Genomic DNA, 26,055 nt, shown 5'->3' on the forward strand with positions numbered 1-26,055 from the left:
GTGTCTGCATTTGTATGTTAGGTTATGTTTGCATGTGTAATAACATAACAGTCAGTCATGTATGTCACATGACATCATTTCAAATTGGTCCAACCCACCCCCCACCCCAACACACACAGATTTGTTTGAAGAGAGAATTAAGCAAGAAGCTGTGTGTGTGTGTGTGTGTGTGTGTGTGTGTGTGTGTGTGTGTGTATGTATGTGTATGTGTGTGCATTGATTTTAGGGTTCTGACTGCCACCTTCATTGCTGACAGCAGGGAAACTCGATCAGAGTGCGACTATATTTACCTCTTCCTGTCTCACAGCGAGGGCCGATGACATCACATCCCGTCCTTGTGTATGCACACTGTTACAGTTGTCAATAGCCTGAGTCTACCTCCTTCCTTCCCCCTTCCCTTTCGGTCTCCACACCTTGGCTCATGCTTGGATTTGTTCATGTCTTGTTTATCATCAGTGCGGCACAGATTTGAGGCCCCATGAAAGGATCTCATCCCAGGATCACGGACCCCTGCATGCCACAGGGCCTGAGATTGTCCCTATCTTTACCCCACTGTACATCACTGTTCTTCATCATCCTAAAGAAGAGATTATTATATGATTTCTATTTCCTTGGACTATAAATATATCTACAACATAGGATTCATACAAATTTGCAGGGGAATGAATATTCGAGTATTAAGTCCTCATCTGAATAACAGTAGCAAAACCCCAGCCACAGTGTGAACATACTTAACTACAAGTAAAAGTCATGCTTTCAAAATGTACTCAAATAAAGCATAATGAGCAAAAGGAGAAGTAAAAGGTACTCAACTATTTGAAAGCTTTGAGGATTTCCATGCATTTTATGTGAAGAAATAGAGCACAACAGTGACTTAAGAGACGAACAGAAAGGAAGAGGGGAAGGAGGGAAAGGACATGAAGGAGGAAAGAAAGTAAAGGAAGAAAGATGTAAGGACAAAATAGGAGAATCATGAAGGTCACTTACTAGAGTGTTTGCATTCACCAAGGCCAAACAAAATGTGTCTTCTATCACACGTCTGTTCTAATACTGAAATGACTTGAAGAACCAATGACATTAAACATTATCTTTTTTAGTTGAAGTATAAACAAACAGTAATGCATGTTTCTGACCTATAGAGCAATTCCATTCACGTGCCCCTCTCCAATCATAGACTCCTTCAGATCCAGACCAAATTACACAGATTGATGTTTATCATGATAAACATCAATCTGTGTAATGATCCTGATCCTTTCAGTTTGTGCAGGTGTAAAAAGAACAGAGAGAACAGGAACAAACTGTCATTACATCTTCAAATGAGTCCTACCACTAGATAAGGCGAACTCAATTCAAATTACACTTTTGACATGTTTGTGTATTTGGTGATGTATGTGACCTGTGTGTGTTTGTATCAGTCCTTGGCATCAGCTTGGAGGAATTTTCTGCCCTTTCCTCCGAACAAAAGTGCTCTAACTCCCCTTTAACTTTTAATTGGATTAAGGTCACTGCAAAATGAGAAATTTCTTTTGCATGAATCATTCCTTGGTAGACTTAATTTGCGGGGTTGGGTTGGGTTTTTGGGTGGGATTTCCTCTCTGTTTTTGATTTCTTTTCACCACAGCCTATAATGCGATTTGTAGTAGTCTACATTGCTGTTTGACATCATCCTGTAAAAAATTGTATTTACCCTATGAGATCATCGCATCAACATCAACAATGCTATCCTGGACTCTGCGTCCACACTTCTGTGCCATGTTGTCACAACCTCCAGCGGCCGTGGCGTCCTGCTGTTTCAATTTCAATCTACTTGTACCTCATATTGCCTATTTTACCTCAGGGTCTACGCAAATAGATAAACAACAATAATAATAATACAACCTTCGTTCTTTCCCTCTATCTCTCTGTGCTTTCCCCCCTCTTTCTGTATAAAAAATGATCTCCAAAATGTCCTGTATGAGTGTTGGTATCATGTAAAAACAAAACAAAAGCGATCCTTGGATGCTATCCTGGGCTTCTTGAGACCTCCTGCACTATTACTGGCCTTGCTCTTGGTCGTGATTTTTGTTCTTTTGGACCCTCCTGGAGAAAGTAATAATGGTGTTGAAATTCTTGCATTTGCACACCCTCAGCATGTGGACAGTGGATTAGTACAGTCCAAACTCTTTAGTGTGCTTTTGTAACCTTTTCCAGCCTGGTGAGCATGAACAACGTCAGAGTTCTTCTGGAAAGTGCCTTGACCACAGCATGACGCACTTCTACAAACATGTGTGGTGAAAAGCAGACATTGATGGTGGACACCCAGGTTCATGGTCTTTAGATACGGCTAATTTCCTCTTTAGATGAAGAGATTCGCAGGTTCACATAATTTTGCCTACACATACATTATATACATACATTCCAATTTGGATAATTCTCTCAATAAATAAACAAACATGCATGGCATTGTGTTATATGTTGAAGTGGGTTCTCTTTATCCAGTTATAGGACTTACATGAAGCTCTGCTCAGCAGTTGAGGTCATATTTATTCCAAAATAAAATTCGAAATGGTCTTCAAACTTTCCATCACCACTGCACAATCACTCCGTTTGTCCCAGTGTTTTTATTTATCTTACCTTCATCCTCAACATTGACTTTGTGTGTTAGATTTTAATATCTAATACATGCAAACGTTGTAATAACGCGAGAGCTCAGTTCTGTCGCCCGTTGTCTCACAGGCCAGCATAATATGAACGCTCATGAGATCTAAATGAGCTCTGTACTGCCACCTAATGGTAGCATTGACTAACTACATCAGTCTGCTAATCCACCTACACTGCTGAACAGATTTCACAGTGACCCACGCAGGAGCTACATATACAGTATAGATTCAATTCAATTCAATTCAACTTTATTTATTGCGCCACATCACAACAAAGGTTATGTCAAGGCACTTTTACATACAGAGCATAAAAAGAAGCCCAACATTTTCCCATGAGCAAGCACTTTGTCATGTAGAAAGTCACACAATTGATTGGCGGCTGCTTTCTCGAGGATGTTGGAGAGAAAGGGGAGGTTAGATACAGGCCTGTTGTTGGCCAGCTACAGCTTTTAAGGACTGTGGTACAAAGCCTGTTACTAAAGAAAGATTTATCATATCTATTAAAGAAAGTGCTAACTGAGGGAAAGACTTCCTTGAGCAGCCTAGTTGGAATTGGGTCTAAGAGACAGGTTTGAAGATAGTTAAGTAAACAATATATTTCAGGTTTTACAGCTGTTTCTATGGCTTATGTGATTGAGGATAAGTCAGTGCCTATTGAGGGCAGGAGGTGATGACTTTATGTCTCTTTTGTGGAACAGCATATTCTTTCAAGTGTCTGCCATGTTTGCGGGTTTGAGTATTATACTAAGGCGCTGAGCTCTTTTGTTTTAGTCTATAAGCGTATGTAGGCTACGTGTTCACAATTTACACACTTACACACACACATTTGCTTCAGGGTGTTACTGGTCATCGCCACCTCTTTTCTTCCACTTATTCTCTCTCTCTCTCTCTCTCTCTCTCTCTCTCTCTCTCTCCCTCTCTCTCTCTCACTTCTTGTACCTCTACCACTCTCTTTTTTTCTCTTCATGGGCAATAAGGAGTTTTAGATGCAAATGACATGCACTCATACAACAAAGGGGTGCAGGCCCCCTTCAGAGTGCCCCTTTTAGTAAAACACACACACACATGTGCACACACACACACACACACACACGTCAAACACCAGCTGTTCACTGTGGGCCTCTTATTACACAAACCCCCTGAAAGATTTAGCTGCCCTGGTTCTTCATTTTATCTTCGTTCTATCATTTTACAGATACTCACTGTCTGTCTTTCTGTCTTTCTGTCTCTCCCTCTCTCTCCCTTTCTCTCTCACACCATCTATGTTCATAGTCCTGTTTGTTTGTTTTTTACAAATACCCTCAAAGATTTGGTTTATAGACTATATCTATAATTTTGTCAAAAAAATCATAGTGACATTTAAGTGGGATTTTCTTCAGTTTCTAGTGTAAATAATTGATGATTGAGAAGTGATAGTAGAAACGAGCATGTGTGTGACAGACACACACCATCTGCTGATACACACACAGAGAGAGACACAAGGGGTTCATTAACATCTGGCACAGATGGCCATTTTAAACACACACACACACACACACACACTTTGACCATTCGCCCTGAGGGGCCAAACGTGGGGGTACAGTGGAGTGTTCCTCTGTCCAGTATACAGACTGTATATCAACCATAAGACATAATACAACTTGAATTTACCAAGAATATGCATAGCGTTAATTTTCCCTGTTAAAGGGATTGCGGTACTGTGGAAGACATTTCCTCTGGATCAATAATGTCTCATAAATATATCATGAAGACCTGTCTAGTAGGTCATAGTATCAGAGTCTTCACTATCACCAGTCATTATTGTCATTGTTTATGTTGGCAGGGACTTTTCTAAGAAGACACAGGGACTTCTAAGGGGAACAACCTGCTGGTAGCCCCAGGGGGTAACCGAAAAGATTACATCATGGAAGAAATGAAGGTGTAATGGGTGGAACTGTGGGTGCATCTATCTATCTATCTATCTATCTATCTATCTATCTATCTATCTATCTATCTATCTATCTATCTATCTATCTATCTATCTATCTATCTATCTATCTATCTACCTGATATGTGAGAGAATGTAATTGGAAGGAGTCATGGATCAGCTGCGCTCACACACTGCTTCATTTGTGTTGAGGGAGGGAAACATTGTGTGTGTGTGTGTGTGTGTGTGCGTGTGTGTGTGTGTGTGTGTGTGTGTGTCTGTGTGTCTGTGTGTGTGTGTGTGTGTGTGTGTGTGTGTGTGTGTGTGTGTGTGTGTGTGCGCGTGTGCGCGTGTGTGTGTGTGTGTGTTTGTTTGTGGGCTAATGAGGCAAAAGCTGATGATCATGGTGAATGTGTTGAGGTCATGCAGGAAAAGCTGGAAATCAAATCAATTTACATTATCTGTAAGTTAGAAGGTTGTTGCCACGGCAGACACTCAGGCTTCCACTAACGTTGTGTATCTTTTGCACTCAAGGATCTCATATTGCCTTTTGAAACTCCAGTTAGTGATAATGTTGAACTATAAATATATTTCAGAGCAGGCATCACTATCACTGACTCATCAGGCCTCAACGACATATTAGTCTCACCAATAACTACTTTAGAGATGGTCACATTCTAATGTAGTGTGTTTTTTTATGCTGGTGCCAAAGATAATAAATGGAATTCCCATTGTGATGCTTAGTAGCACTTTTCACCCCCCACCCCCTGTGCCACAGTAAACAATAAAGCCTTTTGCCCATTGTGATTCAGTAGAAGCTGCTTTAACAGTTGGTCCCTGCCTTATGCACAATGAATGATGTCATGATGGAGGTATAGGAATGTTTCCCCCAGCTTAATTTTTTTAGTATTTATGCAATTATAGGAAACCCCCTCATAACATGATAAACACACAGATGCACGCACACACATACACACACATGTTCCATTTCCTCAGAGCAACAGTGTCTTTTTGCCAAGACACATGAGCACACACACACACATGCATGCACACACACACACACACGCACGCACAAACGAATCACAGATACAAGCAAATTCCTTTACAGAAAAAACAGCAGTGTGATTATGACTAACCCAGTTACCAAAGAAACCAATGAAAAACAAGACAGAGATGGGTCCGCTGCCTTATGTCTCTCTCTCTCTCACAGACACACACACGCACACACACACACACACACACACACACACACACACACACACACACACACACACACACACACACACACACACACACACACACACATTTGTCTCTCGGGGTGTTTTCTGTCCTTTATGCAACAGCTTGGTAGCATGTGTCGGGCTATCAGTTTACAATTGGATGAGCCAAAAAAGGCGTGACTCCTCTTTCTTCTCTCTCTTCTCTCTTCTCTCACATCTATATCTCTGTGTCTCCTTCTGCCCTCTCTTCGACATTCATAAGAGGCTACAAAACTGTGAAGGCTAGAAAAAAAATGGAGATGGCATCTGAGGAAATGAAAAAACAGAGTTAGAGACAGACACAGAGAGAGGGGGAGTGAGAGAGGGAGCGGATAAGAGTATTACAGCATATCTGACCAGAGTCTCCTTTAAAGGTAATAATAATACAGCCTAGGTAATTACCTGATGGTTCCAGCCAACGACTGTGCAGGGGAGTGTCCACCTGCAAAAGCCTTTAATTCACTGTCCAGTGAGGTCATATCTGTACTTAAAAAGCACATGCACATTTCTTTACACGTGTAATCCATGAACCAAGGGAAAGATTCAAATGAAGGTAATTTATGAAGGGGCTTCACATTCACACACACACTGTGCGTGGTTATGTAACAGTACAAGCAACACACCCTGCCTCTTGGTCTACATTTTGGGGTTCAACTCTATCCTGCTGTTTAGGGATTCCCACATAATAAGCTCTTACGTACGAAACCACGAATGTGTACGTGTTCACACACATACACACACAATAATCTGGATCATTGTGTTGAATGAATGAATGAATGTGATTGGTTATTATTGATTGAGGTGAATTACTTTTGAAGAAATTGACAATCTGGATAGGCAACACAAATGAAAAGGTTCATGACCCAACCTTCCTCCAAGTTTCATCACAATCAATATAGAACTTTTAGAGTAATCTTGCTCACAAAACAATCTGCTCGTCAGGTGGAAGAAGGGTTTAACCCTGTAAAGCCATGACAAGAACAAACTATATTCACACTAAGGTATAAAGTAGGAGTGGAAGTAAGCCACAACTCTGTACGAATGTCCTGGTCGGTGTCACAAGGCAGAGTTATGAAGAGACTTTATTATTACTCAAGCAAAGCAGCCTTCGAATGCTTTCCTCAGCCCCTGACCTCCAGCTTCCCTTGGCCCTTCTTCCTCCCTCCTGATCATCCTGCCCCACCCTTTAACACAATGTTTGAGGCCAGTTTGGATGAATGGTACTTTGTTGTAATGACGCACATACACATACAGTACATACATACACACATACACGCACTATGTTCCGACATGTTGTCCAAATAGGGTGTGTGTCAACTGTGACACCATTCATGATGTCATGAACAACTGTGACATCATTTAAGATTCTCAAAGTAGTACATGTGTGTCAATGATGTCATTGCAACAACAGCTTTGACACCAATCATAATTCTTTACATGTCTCCCATCTCCCACTACTATCATTTGTTAACGAAAATAAAAAATAAAACAGTTGTTTTACACAGTTATGTCTTATATGTTTTATATGTTGATCGCACCAATAACCAGAAAAAAAATCCTTTTGAGTGTAAACTTAATTGGCAATAAAAGCTATTCTGATTCTGATTCTGATTCTGATTCTGATTCTGATTCTGATTCTGAAATAAGTGAGACATGCTGGTATACACAGGAATTAACATCATAATATAATAACAGAGATACAGAACTGCAAAGTTCATTACCACTCGACAGAAACTACAGAAGACGAGGACAATAAATGAAGGTACGAATGGAGCATGGAGACCTGCTTGTTCCTGTGGGATCAGTGGAAGTGGCTGGTTGCAAGCAGGAGGCTGTGAGGTCACGGAGTTGGATCACTGGTTTAGCGGGAAGAGGAGGAGGAGGAGGAAGATGATGGTGGTGGGAAAGAATGATGCTGACTGATGTACAGTGAGGCTGAGTTGTGGGTTTGTAAGCAGACAGAAAAGACTGCCAGATGACACAGGCCTAAATGACTTCTCTGTGGTACTGTACTGTATAGCACATTCCTTAAATGTTGAGGGGTCAAAGGTCAAGGCAAGAGTTGAGGAAGTGAAAAAGGGCGGCGTGGTGGTACAGTGGGACACTTGTTAGAGCTATTGTCTCACAGCAAGAAGGTCTTGGGTTTGTGTTCTGTACCTGAGGGGTTTCTATCATCAGAACATGTGTTGTGTTAATGAGTCTGCCATTGCCCTTGACCAAGGCACTTGGCCGTAAAAAAACTGGACTGCACTGTGGCTGCTCACTGCTCTTAATGACTAGGATGGTTAAATGAAGAATAAAGTATAACTACATATGCTACTATTCTGTGTTTTAGATGATTTGCTGTAATCTACATGCAAGTATCCCCTCATCATTACTATTATGATCATATCTCAAAAACCTAGAAACCAATTTCAAGAAAATATAATAGATAGATTGTGAGTGGGAAGTGGGAAGTGTTACAGTTGCAGATCCAGAAACCAGGATATCATGAATGACTGTACAAAGTGACATGAAAATAAAGTGGCAAATGAAGATCTATTTTGATGCTGATGATGATCCATCCATTCATTCACTATCCCGATTCTGTGGAGGATGACAGGAGGCCAGAGCCTGTCACTGACAGTGCAACCTGTCAATCACAGGGCTAACACACAGAGAGACAAGCAATCTCTAACTTTCACCCATATGCACTTTCCAATTCACCTGTCATGCATGTCATTGCAGTATGAGATGAAGCTAGAGTACATGCAAGCTCCCCAGACAGAGGCCCCTGTCAGATTTAACACGCACAGATTAAGAAGTCTGATTATTTCCAAATTAAAACTTCACTTCCTCTTGTAAGTGAAAGACAAATGACAGAAAGATCACTGAGAACAATCAACAAAGTAAGAATGAAACTCTGAAGTACTCATGGGTTTTAAAGTTTCATATTGCAGTTTATCCTCGTGCTGTTGGTTCAGTTTGGAAACACCAGAAAGAACATGCTGATGACAGCAAAATGTCCTCACCAGGCTAGTGCCCAACACTTCCTGTCTGGGTGACTCATATGCACACACAGGAAAGATGTGGCCCATCCCTGTATGCCCAGATATGGCTTCCACTAGCCCGCAGACAGCCGTTTGATCAGAATGTCTGCCCTTGCTTATTAGCGGATGTGGTGATACCTGCAGACTGGTAACCTTATATGGTGTACTAGTGCACAAGTGAATAATGAGGAAGTCCTCATTTCTTGTGCATCCAGAGAAAAAAACTGCACAATATAAACTTGAGCCTGTGGGAGGCAGCAGAGAGCAGCCCCCACTCTGAGCCATGCTGAGGCTACAGGAAGTGGGGAGTGTACAGATTTAATTTCTACACACATGCACAACATTTCATGTCTTGGCTGAGAAGGAAATTGGAACCTCCTCCTCTGCATTTTCCACTCTGAAAAATGAGATGAAAAGAGAGAAGTGAAATCACTCAAAATGTGAATTCCCCTGTAATCACTCACACACACACATACACACACACACACACACACACACACACACACACACATACACAGTGTATCTGCATGTGATACACACGTAGAATCTCACATCCAGATACACAGGAAAACATGAGCCCACACAAAGATACACACTATATTGTTGCATTTAGGGCCCATACAAACATCTAATGAGACGAACACATACATAAACACATATATTATCCACACAAACTCTCACACACACTCGCTCACACACATAATTTCACAGCCCTTAGGGGGTGAAGCTGATTTCCTTGAGACCACATCCCATGTGACCATTCTTGCATTCCTCAGATTGTTGTCATGTGACAAATTTAAAGATCTCCTTTTATGGATGCCAGTGTTAACAGGCGGGTGTGGCCTCACTAATACACACAGAAAGATCAACACACACACACACGCACGAACAATGCACACATCGTACAAATGGCAAAATGCCTCACACACTCTTGCCAACTCAAACTCAAACAAACCTTCTCATAGAAATGAAAGGGTGAGGTCAGATGTGAAGAGTCTGTCCTCATGAAATGACAGACAGGAACTCAAATGATACAGTTTCTACTATAAATCTGATAATAGATGACAACAACAAGGCAAATACAGGGGGAAATGGTCATGAAACAAAAATGCAAGTGTAGTAAAACCGTCCAGAATTATCTTATTAAACCGTGGAGGAAATGAACATTAACTGTGTCACAATGAGCTTCTCAGGTCTCATCCTATGTTTGGGTTGTCAATTACTTAACATCTGTCAAGTTTTATGGGCTCGTCATAATGAGCCTCTAAGTACAAGTTTCACTGTTCCACAGCCAAAATGTTCTCAGCCCTCCAGGCAATGGATTTGTTCACAGGTAATTCTCATGTTTTCCTAGCATGAGACAGCATGCCTCTGGTCCTGATCTGTCAGTGTGATCTGGCACTGTCATCTTATTCTCCTCCTGCCCGTTTTGCACTCATTTCTACATTATATCTTTCTCTCCATCGCTCCACAGTGACACATGACATCATAAAACAATCTGCTCCACTATGTATTGCTGCTGCAGAGCTCCATGTGGACTTTGCCCAGCTTGAGTAGCCCGCACTAAGCTGATAGATCACTGGCGGGGGTGATTTAGAGGCTCAGACACACACTTGCAGCAGGTTCTATTAATGAGCAACTACCCAACACATGTTTTAACGTAATGCTGCTATGTCAGGAAAAGGGTAGAATAGGGGTATTTGGAGGAAACAGATGGGAGAAGGGAGGATGGTAAAAGACAAAGGCTGTATAGAAAATGAGTAAATGTGTTGTCCAGATAGAAAAGTGAGGGAGAGACTGTGTCAGAAATAATGGGTTGACATGTTATGAACAAAAAAGGAAACATTGAGAGGGGATGGTCTCTTATGAATGCTGTATATGCTGCACATTTTGCTGCTGGTCTCTATGAGCCGGCTTTCCACTTCCTCTTTACTCCACTTCCTGCCTCTGCTGCTGGCCAATGCCCTTATATGGCAGCCACCAGCAGCCAATCAGCGCAAGGCAGGCAGCTCATTCAAATGGCGAGTGTGAGGGGAAAAGAAGGGTGGGAACTGCAAACAACAATATAACCTAGTAGTTCACACACACACATGCACACACACCTGGCCATTGGCCTTAAAACAAAAGTATTTGATACAATACAACAAAGCAAAGCAACACACACGCATGCCAACTTTACTCAGCGATTCAGAGGCTCAGGGCGAACACTGCAGCACTGCATTGAATTTGTTTTTTGTTGTGAACAGAGGGTGGGCTCACGGTTACTATGCAGCAGCAGAGATTAGGAGAGGAGAGGAGAGGAGAGGAGAGGAGAGGAGAGAAGAGAAGAGAAGAGAAGAGAAGAGAAGAGAAGAGTGTCCGTCAGCGTAAGATGGAGACAGAGGGAGAAAGAGAGAATAACAGAAAATGCCACAGTGAGATGGAAAGATGAAAAGCCAAGGAAAAATAAAGACTGAGATAGACAGAGAGGGAGGAGGGTCGAGTTCTGATGTTACATAAGTGAAGTCCGAACAGTGCTGACTGCCATGAGCTAGAGACTAAAGTGCATGGGCGTGTGTAGGTGGCTGGCCTCTCATGTTGCTTTCAAGCTATAGCTGAGGGGGCAGCCATGGAATAAGGACGATCAGGAAGTAAGACCAGCACGGAGGCCAATCAGAAGCACACAGTCTACCAAAGAGCCAATGAAAAGCCTGGAATGTTGTCAAATGAGCAAATCTGAGATAAGGAGCCCTCCCACTGGACAGAGACAGATGGTGGAGGAGAGATAAGCCTTCTTGGGTTTAACCCCATGCAGGGGCTGAATAAGAATTGTGTGTATGCATCATTAGAAGGGGGTATTAGATAAACAGCCTGATACTCTTTCAGTCAGTTAGGAGTGTGTGTTTGCATACAGGTGTGTACTACTCACTGTAACATCTCCATTAATGGTGTAGGTGATGGAAGCCAGCCTGTTGGTAACGCCTCGTTTCTATGGTACCTCAATATAACCTCACAGCCTTAAAAGGCACCTCAGCCTCGACATTTGGCCAATGAAAACACAGAACAACAAGAGGAAGTGATGTGGTGACAGGAAGTGCAGGAGAAGACCGAGGACCTAGTGTGTAAGAGGAACAGAAAATAGAGTCAACACACATGCACACAGCTCAGCAGCCTGATGAGCATCATGTGGTTATGACATTGGTTCAGCCATGAAAGCAATCTGTGAACTGGGTCACACACGTCAAGCTTCTGATCAGATCCATCTATAATGTATTTGTAAAGACTTGAGACTCTTTTACCATTTCCTTTTACCATCTCACATTAGTGTGTAGCATTAACAGATCGCATTTAGGTTTGTTGTCGTCATAAATTGAGACACTGACCAAAAAGAGGAACCATCTGTAAGTCAAACTTAATATGTCTAGTCAGTACTACAATGCAGTGTATACTTTGTAATTTGAGCTACTCTGTAGGTCTGCTCTGACTGAAGTGGATCGAGGAAATATGTAACATAGTATGTGTATAGATGAGCATGCAAAAGCCAGAGACAATAGTTTAGTTCAGCATACATCTAAGGCCTGGGTGGGGCATGTGTGTGTTTGTGTGTGTGTGTGTGTGTGTGTGTGTGTGTGTGTGTGTGTGTGTGTGTGTCTGTGTGTAGGTGTGTGTGAGTGAGAGATGGGGGTGGGACTTTAGGATTCATTTGGGCTGTAAATGGAAAGCTAATCCAATCGAAGCACACACAGGCCAGCTGGCAGACATACACAAACACACATACACACACACACAGACACACACACAGCTGGTAACTGGCCTGTGCCCTGGAGTCGGACCGTCACCACGGTGACCCATGGATCAATGACAGACGATCCAACTGTGAGCTGTATCATGGGGGGGCAGGAAGGGGGCCGGTGAAGTGGTGAATAGGGTTTCCCTCTGAAACTATGACCGGTCAGATGGTGAACAATTGGTCAGGCAGGCACTTCTCTGTGAGGGAGGGAGGGAGGGATGGAGGGGAGGGGAGAGGATGGACATGCCTGCTGACCGTGATTGGGGAATGGATGAATGAAAAGAAAGAAAGGGGAGGGAGGAGGAGGCTGAGGCTGAGGAAGAAAAGAGTGGTGCTTCTTGACAAAAAATTTGAGTCAACTCTGTTACACTTTTCAACTTGCCCTTTGAAAATCCCAAAGAAAAAAAATCCAACAATTGCTCAATTCAGTGCGACCCCATTTGCCCGAGAAGCTTTTCGCTCATATATCATTACACACGCATACATGCACACACATGCTGTGCTGTGCAGTGACGTAGAGATGAAGCTCCATGTGGGGATAGAAAGAAAATGTGTTTCTCTCGCTCTCTTTATCTCCCTTTCCATCGCCTCTCCTCACCGTCTTCCATTCCTCTCCTTGCATCTATCGTTCCAGGCTTTTGCTCTCAGCCTCACTCAAGGCTAATTGCACGTAATGTTTTTTGTATTGAACTGCTGCCTCACAGTCTTAACAGTACCAGTTAGTCCCACCCGCCCATCGACTCAGGGCAGCAGATGTATAACTGTGTGTATAGGGCATGTATCAACCGCTTCATGTCAGGCTTTCCCCACTAGCAACAGGCCTTCCATGGTTACTCTCCCCTCCCCCTCAAACACACAGAGACATACACAACCAGACTGCCCTGTTGTTTGAGGCTGTGGAACAGAATCAGGTCACAACTGAAACTGTTTCAGAGTAAGTAACTCTGACAAGAACAAGACTAACAGCAAGAGGAAAAGATAACTAAATTATATCATAGCTGGAGTGCCTTCTTCAGGAAAGTACAGAGAAATTTTTTTGTTAGTCATTGGCAGAAACAGGAAACCATGGGAGGGGGGGGCACCAGCAATGATCAATTTCTAAAGCCATGTTCACTGGCCAATGTTCACTCTATTTCTTTAATTTTATTTAACCTTAATTTATACAAGTAATCTTAATGAGACACAGGCCCTAATTCTCTGGTCAGTCACTAACAGCAACACAGACAATGTTGCAGACAGACAGGACAATCAGCACGACAACATATATTATATTATATCGTTTTATGAAGACAGATCCATGCATTTACACATATGTGGATTTGACTTTAAACTACACATATTAATGCTCAACTGTAGGGCTGTAAAAACCCATCCCAGGGCTACAGTGGGCACTGGGTTACTGATTGACAAATCACATGGCTATGTTGGTGCCTGACCTCAGCAGGCAAAAGGCAAAAAAGTGAATGAGCTCACCTGTCATCTTCCAGAGCAAAGCTGTGATCAAGGCTTTAAGCCCATACTGACTTCAAAATCCATCAGTATATGCTTAGAATGTGCTACCATAAAGTATAACAACATAATTGTTGTGGCAACAGTGGCAACTAAACTGGGGTAAACAACACAAATATCATAAATTAACATATAACTTAGTGTAATGTGGAAGAATATAGATATATCGTTAAAGATGACCCACAAACAGTACATTAAAGACAAAAGTTGTACAAGCATGTGAAACTTACTCAGAGTCATACAGACGAGGCTTCTTGGAGTACATTCGGGATCAATACATGTCAGTACAACCAACCTGTGATGTGTTAAAGCATAGCAATCCACTTGCTCTTTTTCTCGTAAGATGGAAAAATATTGAAGATTGAAGATTGACAGCAAAACAACTCAGCTGGCTGAAACCCATTGTACCTAATAACTGTTTCCAAACTGACATCTTGGTCCGGCTACTGAACATCTATTTGTAAAAAGGTCCAACCCAAGTTATTTTGCAATTGACAAAAAGCAAGGGATAGACTGCCTTTACAGTTAGATTACAGCTATAACTCTGACTCTCCCTGACTCTGTGCCTTTAAAATGACAGGCTGAATCCCATTATTATAGACTATTTGGCCCTGGGCTTCCACTTGTTGCACTTGTAAAAGTGTCACTTAACTGAACAAATGGTCTATTTTGACAACCACCACTCATGCTTATGGTCATTATACACAACACCTCAAGTGCCTGTGTATAAACTGTCTCGATGGAAATACTCCGAAATATTCATTAGACGGTTTTATTGCACTTAAGACCTTGGCAGGAAGGACCTGGTTTAAAGAGTTTGCATTTTGCTAGTAGCCAGAGTGTAAACACACACACACACACACACACATACAGACTGTTATGATACGTGAGAAGAGTCTTCCAGGAGAGTATTCCATGCACTTGGTTAGTACAAATTCCTTGTGCTAACTGCTGACACACACACACACACACACACGTGCGCGCACGCACGCACGCACGCACGCACGCACGCACGCACGCACGCACGCACGCACGCACGCACGCACGCACGTGGATGCATACATATCCAAAGTTCTGATTGTGTAACCTAACTGGCATCAGATTTATAGTGTACATAAACGCACAATGATAAGGTGAGAGGTCACTTCTTCACACAAACTCACCTGATCAGAATTCTAGAATTCCATTGACATCAATAAATCACATAAAGTCGCACAGTTCAGTTTATCCGGAAATGGGACACATAGTCAGACGAGCACTCACAGATAATTTTGCAAATTCTGAGACACTCCTTATTTATGCCACTGCAACATGAAGCCCTCTACGTATTTCTGCTAACAGTGTCAAACAAAATACTGTTTATCAACTGCTAGTTATGGTAAAGTAATTTTAAATAATAAGAAAAACTACAAAAGAGACATATTTACATTTAAATACAGACTGGCTAGAGAAACACACAAGTCAGAAAGCAAAAAATGTGTCAGCAAAAGTCTGTAAATCAATAAGTGGGACCAGTAGACCTTTGATCTCAACAAGATAGTCTACTTCCATCTGTAAATTTTTCAAAAAGTAGCTACATGAGTTGAGAATAATTATTTAATTGTGGATGAAACTATGATTTATGATAGATTTGTGTACAGATCTACCTGTTACTGCTCCATTTTGTTAATGCAGTTAACCATAAATGGATCTCTAGTGAAGCAGCAACAAGAATTGGAATATGCTACTTCCCCTCCCAGAAGCTGTACGGTTAGGGAGCTTACACAATCCATTGTCATGTTCGTGTTTATTAGGATGGTTGTATAACAAATGGAGATACCGTCTGAAAGATAATATCACATGAACCATACGTGAATGAGAATACTGTCCGGTAAAAGACAAAGCTAACTGAAGAAATTGGAGAAGATAGAGAATTTGCAAACAAGAAAACACACATGGGAGTAGATGCAGCAGAGAGAAAGGAAGGGGAAGTGTTAAAGGAGGAAGAGACAGAGTCACTGTCTGTCTTAGTGGTAGAACATAGCACCGACGCTGCCACAGTTAAGGCTTTGAATTGCAATGGGCCCCCCTGCAATTCTACAAGCAAAGTCTGCTGGTGAAGCAATAAATATATGAATAGAATGAGATGACAGATGTTATATATTAAGGAAGAGAAAGATGAGTGAATTGGTGACATGAGAGCGAGGAGAGGACGAAAGCAAGGGGGGAGGATGTCAGAGAGGCAGGAATGAGAAAGAACTAAGTAGATGGAATTCTGTTGCAGGCTTATGGACTTTAAATTTTACCAGCCTGCTGGCCCAAGACTAGTATTAGTTAGGATAGTGTCACATGTTTCTCATTAGTTATCATTTGAAAAGGGGCAGAGACTGAAATTAAACTAGTCCCTCAAACAAGAACCTAAGTGGAGAAATGGAATAAGAACCGGTGTGTGTGTGTCTTTTATTTTGTAGGTGTTAGTCAGTATAGTGTATGACCATGGAGGCTGGAGCTGAAAGTACTGATAGGATCAAGGAGGGCTGATAATGTGGTCTGTCTGATCCTGGCACTTCCTGCTTCTCCTGGGGTCAAACTGACACACCATTTATGCGGTGTTACCTATATTATTAAAATGATACTGTGCCACGGTTATTTCTGAGGCTTTCTTGACTGGTGTATTATTCAATGCTTTTCTACAGTTTACTAACAGCTGTTCCAGTCCAACGTCAACCACTCCCATTCCATCATAGAACACACTGCCATCAAACTATTGTATCCTGTATGCACAGAAAGTAAGCTGGCAAGATTCACAAATACTTAACCAAAAAATGATATTACTAACAAGCACAAGCAGTTTTGTAGAGGGTTGTGGCCTATATATGTGCTTGTACCAGGCCTGTAGTACTTCAGCTCCCACAACCTGCATGTGTTGTTTTTGACATGGTCATGCGTGTCGGCTTCCACAGCTAGCTCTCAAAGTGGACACGATTTACATTTAACAGTGGAGTAGTGAAATTCAGACCCGTTTTGAGGCAGGGTGGTTCACAGGGTGGTGTCCCTGCTGCTGGACAATTAAAACTATGTTGCCAAAAGCATGTGGGGTAAGGTACATTTACAAATATGAAAGTTTATATACCATTTTACCCTGTAGAAAACGGAATACAAAGACACTGGGTTTTACTAGGCCTCACAGCATCACTCCCTTCCCTTTTATTTTCTCCAATCCTTTCCTATTCTCTCTCTCTCTCTCTCTCTCTCTCTCTCTCTCTCTCTCTCTCTCTCTCTCTCTCTCTCCATCAAATCGCGAGCGGTCAGTGCAGCACACTGTGCACGCGACGCGCCCCAGTGCATGACGCTGGACCAATCAGATGGCGCAAAACCGAAAGTTTACCTTTTATGGCTCGAGCCGGGCAACTGGCGCCGTATAAAAAACAAGCGCCCACAGCTAACGGATTCACTCTGAGCGCCGTCACACACAGCTTGTGCGGGATATCATTTGCCTGAAACCGGTTCCCTTAAAGCAAAAAGCCCCCCACCCAAAGGTAAGAATGATGCGAATATACAAATATTTTATGCTTCATCAATAGAATGTGTAAATGCTTATTTGTTTATCAAGTTATGTTTGGAAGAATTGTTTAAAACGTATACGAAAGTAGGGGCGACAAAGTTCTTTATCCTGCCATACATCATTTGTACTGCTAATCTTTTAACTATTAGTAAAAAAAATGGACGTTAATGGCTTCGATGTCTGAAAGAACTGCGCCTGTAAGGCTGTGCGGACCGTTATTCCTTACGCAATGGCAGTTCACAGGTGCTTCGGGATTCAACTGCCGGCTTGTGATAAAAGACGACCTAAATAACCGTTTTTGCCTTTATGGAGTTGTGCGACATATTGGCGTTTCATCCTAGAACGGAACATTTTCTCGACCACGATAGTGTGAGGCTGTTGTATTGAAGATATGTCTAGAGCCCGACTGCTCCCTTTGTGCGCCCGATGCGGCGGGGTGTGACCTACTTTAGCCTACTAGCCTAGCCACATTATGCTAGCATCGCCTTTCACACTCGCATTAGCTTCAGTTTAACTGAAGTTCCATCAGTCATACCATCAATTTTAATTGCACTTAATAGGGAAATCTTCTCACTGAATGTTAACGCCTCTCTAGCCAATGGGAGCTTACTTGGCCTTCATTAGTTGGTTATTGGTTTATTTAAATGATTAGATGACTGTTCCGCCAAGAATCCGTGCCTCGTCATCTTGAAGCGAAAACGGGAGGAAGTTAAGAAATGCTCTCCCTTGTACAAAAGGCGTGGCTTTTAGGAAGTGGGGGATCGGTTGGGGACTTGGCTGTTAACCATTGAGTCAACATACAATTCTAGTGTGACTTGCATTTTTGCTTCCGGTGACAGAACTTTTCTTTTAAATACCTTATATTGTAAGATTGTCGCGTCAAGATGGACTCGTGTCTGGAGCATAGTGCGGGGTGTCGCTTAAGGCTATGACGCAGCACACCGAAGTAAAGATTTCCTTTTAGCCATGAAAGCGGCGTCGTTGAGCAACAATTGGGGGAGGGCTGCTGCATTGGAGGGAGGGAGTGGTCGAGCGGTGCCGGGTCCGATATTGGCCAGTGTTCCTCCTTCTCTTTCAACTCTGAGCTCTGGCCGCGCGCCACGCCGCCGGTAGCCGCAAAGCTGCTCAAAACCAAACCATGTCCTTATATGGTAATAACAGAATGCTGCGCCACCTCCTTTTGTCCGGCTTGGGAGGAATGTGAGGCACGACCGCCATCTAGTGGCTGCTTCATCGAACTGCTTTAATTTGAGTTAACAGGAAATGAACTCGGTGTCACGTGTGCCGCCATTGGGCGGCGAAAGCGGGACGGACTAGCGTTGTCTGCATACTCATTGCCGCTTTCTTTCTTACTCTACAGTTCAGCCATGGAAGATGAAATCGCCGCACTGGTTGTTGACAACGGATCCGGTATGTGCAAAGCCGGATTTGCCGGAGACGACGCTCCCCGGGCTGTCTTCCCCTCCATCGTCGGTCGCCCCAGACATCAGGTAAGCAAGTATAAAATGTATTAGATCAGCATTGAAGACGGTTATATTTAGATTTTAAACATTTACATTGGCCTCCCAAAATATAGCAATTCTATAAGCAGAATTTAGTGTATTTTTTTTTTCAGTTTTCAAGTTCACTTGAGAATGAAATGTTGTATTATGAAATGCTTGTATGATGTGATCACACTAGTGAGTCTAGAACAATCTCTGGCAAGCCTGTGTTGCCACTAGTAACTACTTCAACATGTCTTTATACCCCAAGTTTGAGTAAATGCTAATCCTAATGCATCTCAAACCTCTTTTCAGGGAGTGATGGTTGGTATGGGCCAGAAGGACAGCTATGTTGGAGATGAAGCCCAGAGCAAGAGGGGTATCCTCACCCTGAAGTACCCCATTGAGCACGGTATTGTGACCAACTGGGATGACATGGAGAAGATCTGGCATCATACCTTCTACAATGAGCTGAGAGTTGCCCCAGAGGAGCACCCCGTCCTGCTCACAGAAGCCCCCCTTAACCCCAAAGCCAACAGGGAGAAGATGACCCAGGTATATTATACAGCAACTTGGGGACTAATTGACTGTCAGTAGTTCAGTTACAGTGCACCAGTCAAATCTACAAACTCTTCAATTTCCATGATTTTCCTCTTCATTGCATTCTCACTCGCTCCTTCCTCCCCTTCTCCTCAGGACATTTCCTCTTAAGATGATCTATCATCGACAGGTCTCTTCTTCTGACTGTGTGCCTTATCTGCACTTGTGTCCATAATGCATAGTTGAGCCAGTAGACCAGCACATGTGTTTCTGACATGCACAAGTGTTTGTTTTTCCCCTGCACCTTTCTCTACTAACTTCTAAGGCTCACGATAATGCATGTAGGGAGTGCAGTGCCCACACAGCTAAAGCCACATTTCGGTGATTGAAATACTAAAATCTTCTCTCCTCTTCTACAGATCATGTTTGAGACCTTCAACACCCCAGCCATGTACGTTGCCATTCAGGCTGTGCTGTCCCTGTACGCCTCTGGTCGTACCACCGGTATTGTCATGGATTCCGGTGATGGTGTGACCCACACAGTGCCCATCTATGAGGGTTACGCTCTGCCCCACGCCATCCTGCGTCTGGACTTGGCTGGCCGCGACCTCACAGACTACCTCATGAAGATCCTGACAGAGCGTGGCTACTCTTTCACCACCACAGCTGAGAGGGAAATCGTTCGTGACATCAAGGAGAAGCTGTGCTACGTCGCCCTGGACTTCGAGCAGGAGATGGGCACTGCTGCCTCCTCCTCCTCCCTGGAGAAGAGCTACGAGCTCCCTGACGGTCAGGTCATCACCATTGGTAATGAGAGGTTCCGTTGCCCAGAGGCCCTCTTCCAGCCTTCCTTCCTCGGTATGTATATTTGTTTGTAGAATCAACCAAGTTGCACAAAATGCCTCAATGAAATGTTATTAGACTGTAGGTCACCATACTCATAATAATTTTGTATTTGCTCTCAGGCATGGAATCCTGCGGAATCCATGAGACCACCTACAACAGCATCATGAAGTGCGACGTTGACATCCGTAAGGACCTGTACGCCAACACTGTGCTTTCTGGAGGTACCACCATGTACCCAGGCATTGCTGACAGGATGCAGAAGGAGATCACATCCCTGGCCCCATCCACCATGAAGATCAAGGTGACTTGAGTCAATTACTGCAAACTCCAATTTAACCTCAGCACGCTTTAAATCACCTGACCTGTTTGCAGTGTGACAGTGTTAACCTTGGCATGTTGTCTCGTTGCAGATCATTGCCCCACCAGAGCGTAAATACTCTGTCTGGATCGGAGGCTCCATCCTGGCCTCCCTGTCCACCTTCCAGCAGATGTGGATCAGCAAGCAGGAGTATGATGAGTCCGGCCCCTCCATCGTCCACCGCAAATGCTTCTAAACAGACTGTTCTCCTCCCCGTCCCCAACCAAACGCCCAACAACTTCAGCTCTGTGCAAAACAACCACACACCACACATTGTCATATACACTCAGGCGCAAAGCCTAAATGACCAACCCATTGGCATGGCTTCAGTTATTTTTGGCGCTTGACTCAGGATTTTTAAAAAAAACTGGAACGGTGAAGATGAAGGTAATGTTTTGGCTAAGTAAAAAAGCACCCCAAGGTTCTGCAGTTGCATCTGGGGACTTAAAATGTACATTTTTTTTTCTTTTGAGTCATTCCAAATGTTTGTTAACTGCATTGTTCAATACATGATTCCAAAAGTTAACTGCATTGTTCAGACATGTATTTGCCTCTGTGAAGGCTGCCCAGTGGTTGGCGCATACTTGGTTGCAGTATCGCTTGTATGTAAATTATGTCTGGGTTTTTTGTACTTCAGCCTTAAAATATCTTGGTCCTGTTAATTTTTTGTTTTTGTTATGCAAAACCCAATTGTGACCTCTTCCCCCTGTTGGAGGTTTCATCCTGGGGCGGTGGGGCAAGGGGTCTTGAAGTAGAAATGGGGTGCCAGACCGGTGGGGCCAACCTGTACACTGACTGATCCCAATAAAAGTGCACATGTGTTCTGAAATTATGTCCTTGTCTTGTCTCTTAACTACTGTCCTGTATTACATCAAGATTTATTTAGCTGCTCAGCCTTGGCATTAGTTAATGAGAGAAATGCCAGTGTAGCAAGTAAAGGTATTCAACCTGATATGCATCCAAAAAAGCTCCAGTGAGAGCCTCCTGACCTTGAAACTTATATTTGCACAACCTTATTGATATAAGGGCAACAGTATTTAGTTTTTGCCCTGCTGACCTGCAAATGTGTGAACTTGCAGGTCCATATTCCACTTGGTATCACATAAAACCCCTCCCAAAGCTCAGCAGTCTTTGCCGTGTAATCAATTTCAGCTACTCAGTAATTTTTTCTAGAGGCATTTAACACAACTCAGTAATGACCATTATTCAAACAAGGACCTATCTAGGCATTTTCACTCCTAATGCTTCATCTGGGACAGGCCATAATTTAGCCATTCTTAAATATGTATTCCTGCTCACATTGGTGTCTTACCTGACCTCACCTCTCTGGGCTTTCCCAGATGTAAAGGAACAGGGTTATCTGCACACTTTACACTTCAGGTGAAAAGGAGGCTGTATGCCAATATACACTGAATACTTGTGTGCCACACTTGAGTGATAATTCAAGATAGTGCTTTCATCAACAGTAGAAACCTGAGAAGTTTTGAAAAAGACTTGTGGCCTGTTAAAAATGAGTTGTAGAATATTATATAAGGCTGAATAGATGACCATGTTCTGAAGTAAACCTTGTTCAGACGGAAATCTGATCTTGCGCTCACATCTAGCATGTAAAGGTAACCGAGGATTGACCAGTTGCTACTTTTCAGAACATTGCTATGATTAACACATGAATGTGCTGGATCAGCGCCCGTGCTCACAGGCTCAGCAGCTTATTCTTCAATGTGATGAAGCTGAAACACTTGGAGGCACTGTCAAGGGATAGAGCTCACAAACTGTAGGTATGGATATTCAAGCCACGAGAGCCAATCCCATAACAATGCTCCATCTACACTTACACATCCTTCCAAGCAAGGTGCAATACAAACTACATTGACGACAACCTGTTTGCATTCATTATGATCTCACTGATTATGTCCTGTTTGCAGTTACATATTATAGACAACAGATGGCAGTAAAGATGTGTTTAACAATGCCAAACTCTATGCCTGTCAAATGTGAGGCGTGGCTCCTGTCCCATAGATTTACCATGCATGCTTTCATTCTTTTTACATCTCGGCATACAATTTCTGTTTAACAGTTGGTTTCCTATGATTATTGCAGCCTGGTGTTTCTATTAATCTGATCAGAGAGATATTATGAGGCTGATGAAACCGCTGATCCAAACAGGGGAGGAGATAGAGTGGGAGGAAACACTAAAAGGACTGTAAGAGACCCTGCATACAAGAATGAGAATGCAGCCAAAGCAATGAATTATTAGAACTGTAGAAGACATCATTCTGCTGATATGAGCACATTTCCTTTCCACCGCTAAAAAACGGACCCTCACATTTGCATATAACATAGATGCAAAAGGATAGGATGGTTGTTCTAGCCCCACCCTTGTGTTGTATCAGCAGGGTTGGGCAGACATATCCAGTTTCTCAGTATGACACCACAGATTCAGCACAGATCACACTCGCCAAAGACCATTGGTCAAAAGCTCTCCCACTTACATGCAGTATTCTGAAATCACATGGAAGCACATGACGACATATATGATGAGACTGTGTTGCTGCTTGAAGGGAGGGTGGAGACCTGTGCACATAAGTGGGTGTTTGCACTCATAGGGGTTCATCTTTGCATGCATTAAGACAGTGGGCTTTCACACAGTACACTGGCATGAACATTTGAAGATCAAGCGTGTCTGGTATTGAAAATGTATTCCATCTCACTGCAGTGGGATTCTGCTGAGACTGCTTCCCTCTGATATTCTTTTACTGCAACGCCAGCAAAACACTCTGCCAGGGAAACAGTGCTTGGGTGTGTGTGTGTGTGAGAGTACATGTGCACACGCTGAGTGTACGATTTGTGTGTGTGTGTGTGTGTATGCGTGATTTGTGAAGCTGCTGAGTATGTGCATCAATTTTGGTGTGTGCTTGTGGAGGTTATTGTGCATGAGTGTGTGTGTGTGTGTGTGTGTGTGTGTGTGTGTGTGTGTGTGTGTGTCTGTGATGCAATGCTCACACTTGCAGGTGTGAGCATTGCAGGTGTTTGCGAATAAGGCACTCCAACTGCTCTGCTCCAACATGTCCATAATAGCACAATGTCTTCGCTTGGCAGAGGGAGAGGGACCAATTTGTCAGCAAATGAGGCCTATTCCGTTTTTCCTTTTACCGCAGCTTCTCTGGTCATATGCAGAGCAGCCCTGCATGCAGTTCTTATCTTTGCCCAACAGATGGGGCTGCTTACATGTGTCTAGCATATAAAATAGGTGAAAGGCAAATAAAAGACTACCACATCTGACAGAAGGAGGCCAGCAGAGAATAATAGATCACATTCAAGCACAGTGACTCCATTCTTACTCGCTTCTTCCTTCTAAATGCATTGTACAGAGTGACACAGTCCTTGCACACTTTTATGTTGCTTCTATGCAGACTGACAGCAGATGCAGTTTGGTGCTTCAGTTGTAGAGGCAGTGACACACAGGAGGTTGATGAAGACTGGTCAGCTTCTCCACACCCTGAATGTTTGATAATACAAACTGTAACTATAGGTAATATATGAAACACAACAGCTACCCTAACCTAACAACAATAGAACAAACAGGAAGGGAGAGAAATACAATAGTGTCAGTGAAGTAAAGAGGTGTGGAGGCCCTGCAGGCATTTTCCATCTTTTTCTTGAGGTTTCAATGGCCTTGACACATCATCTAGCCCTCCTCCCCCCTCGCTTTTATTACCAAAACCACCACAGCCACCCCGCCTCATTTGACATTGCTCACTGCAGTGCCTGTACATTTCCTCAGCACAGGATGACTTTTGCATCATATCTTCCTACAGCTGTGGTCAGGTTGGATGGTGTTCCTCTAGAAAACCCATGCCTCTCACAGCTCTAACCTCACACCTCAGGCACAGAAACAGGCAATAAAATTGCACACAGGCGTGTGCACATATGCATGCAAGCTTACTTGCGCACCATGCACACACACACAGTTGGCAACGTTCTCCTGTAATTGCTGTTTATAGCACTGGTGGATTGAACCATTCTGCTCTGACATCATTACTGACCGCTGGACTCAGATACTAATATAAAGCAGCTTATTCTGGATTGATTTTTATTCTAAATACGTTATTTATTGTATTTGGCAGATGGTAGCAGTTTGTTCAAATTCTAATTCTAACAATTGGTCTTGCGTATATATGGGGTTATGGGTTGTTGTAGATGTGGTTCCTCCCCCCCCCCCCCCCCCCCAAGTATAGCTACATTAATAAACTACCATATGTGTTATACAGGGAACACTCCTATAAAGGCCAGACCAAATACAATTGATTTACTGAATCTAGTTACGTTGAAAACAAAACTAATCAGTTCCTTCATCTCATAATCCTGAACAAACAGCATTTGTAGAGACAGGTCATTTGCAGACTCACAGAATGTGTGCAGAATTTCTTTGATCACTTATGTCATCTAACCACTTCACACCCAGTCATCTGCCTTTGTGTGTGTGGTGTGTATACAGCTCGGTGCTCGTCCTCCAGAAAAAGCCCTCAACCCCCACCCCCTATTAGTCCACCACAATGCTGTAAGGCACTGGCTGGTGATTGACAGGTACCCCATGAGAGCTGTATGTGTGGTGGTGATGGTCGGGGGGTGGGGTGGTGGGTATTGAGAGATGGTGATGTCATTCAGTGGCATGTTTATTACACAGGAGGGTGGAATGTTTAAGGGGGCTGCGTGTGTATGTGTGTGTGTATTCAATACATCAGAAAATGTGACAATGCACCCCCCCCCCCCTCCCATATGAACAATCTAAATCATGTACTGTATTTGTCTTGCTGCAGTGCAGTTGCTTTCCTGGAGTGTAATAACAACACAGTTCTTGTGCAGAGGACCAGATAAGATATGATGAATGATTTAGCCTTACGGGTGTGCAGGCTCACAGTGCGTTTGTGCGTGTATGTGTGGGACCATGTTTGAGTGTGTGGGGTTGGGAGGGGTCAGAGAAAATATCTCTACTTTACGGAAGTGATTTATTGTTGCCTCTCATTTAGTCACTTGCTTTTTTTGCACCCTACTCCAGTGAGATGTAACTGATGTTTTCAAAGGGCTCGTGTGCCAGAGGACATCTTACTGTGTTTATTTATTTATATTTCGAGAAAGGCAGTGAATAAATCATGGCTTTCTCTCTCCTGTGTC

General features: G+C 43.1%; 1 protein-coding gene across 1 annotated transcript; it reads left to right on the forward strand.

The window, feature by feature from the left end:
• Positions 1–17,474: 17,474 nt before the first annotated feature.
• Positions 17,475–21,712, forward strand: actb2 (actin, beta 2). The gene is made up of 6 exons (XM_076143190.1): positions 17,475–17,629; positions 19,016–19,145; positions 19,452–19,691; positions 20,096–20,534; positions 20,642–20,823; positions 20,933–21,712. Exons 2-6 carry the CDS (start codon positions 19,023–19,025, stop codon positions 21,074–21,076), a joined length of 1,128 nt encoding a protein of 375 aa, XP_075999305.1. The 5' UTR covers positions 17,475–17,629; positions 19,016–19,022; the 3' UTR covers positions 21,077–21,712.
• Positions 21,713–26,055: the final 4,343 nt, after the last annotated feature.

Source organism: Genypterus blacodes, unplaced genomic scaffold, assembly GCF_046128005.1.
Source record: "Genypterus blacodes isolate CSIRO-AG114 ecotype Tasmania unplaced genomic scaffold, CSIRO-AGI_Gbla_v1 ptg000022l_1, whole genome shotgun sequence".
Lineage (NCBI taxonomy): Eukaryota > Metazoa > Chordata > Actinopteri > Ophidiiformes > Ophidiidae > Genypterus > Genypterus blacodes.

Excerpts from the sequence above, each read along its gene's own strand:
- actb2 (XM_076143190.1), top strand. The coding sequence starts at position 19,023 with ATGGAAGATGAAATCGCCGCACTGGTTGTTGACAACGGATCCGGTATG. Across the intron at positions 20,535-20,641 it reads CTTCCAGCCTTCCTTCCTCG|GCATGGAATCCTGCGGAATC; the intron begins GTATGTATATTT and ends ATTTGCTCTCAG. Across the intron at positions 20,824-20,932 it reads CATCCACCATGAAGATCAAG|ATCATTGCCCCACCAGAGCG; the intron begins GTGACTTGAGTC and ends GTCTCGTTGCAG.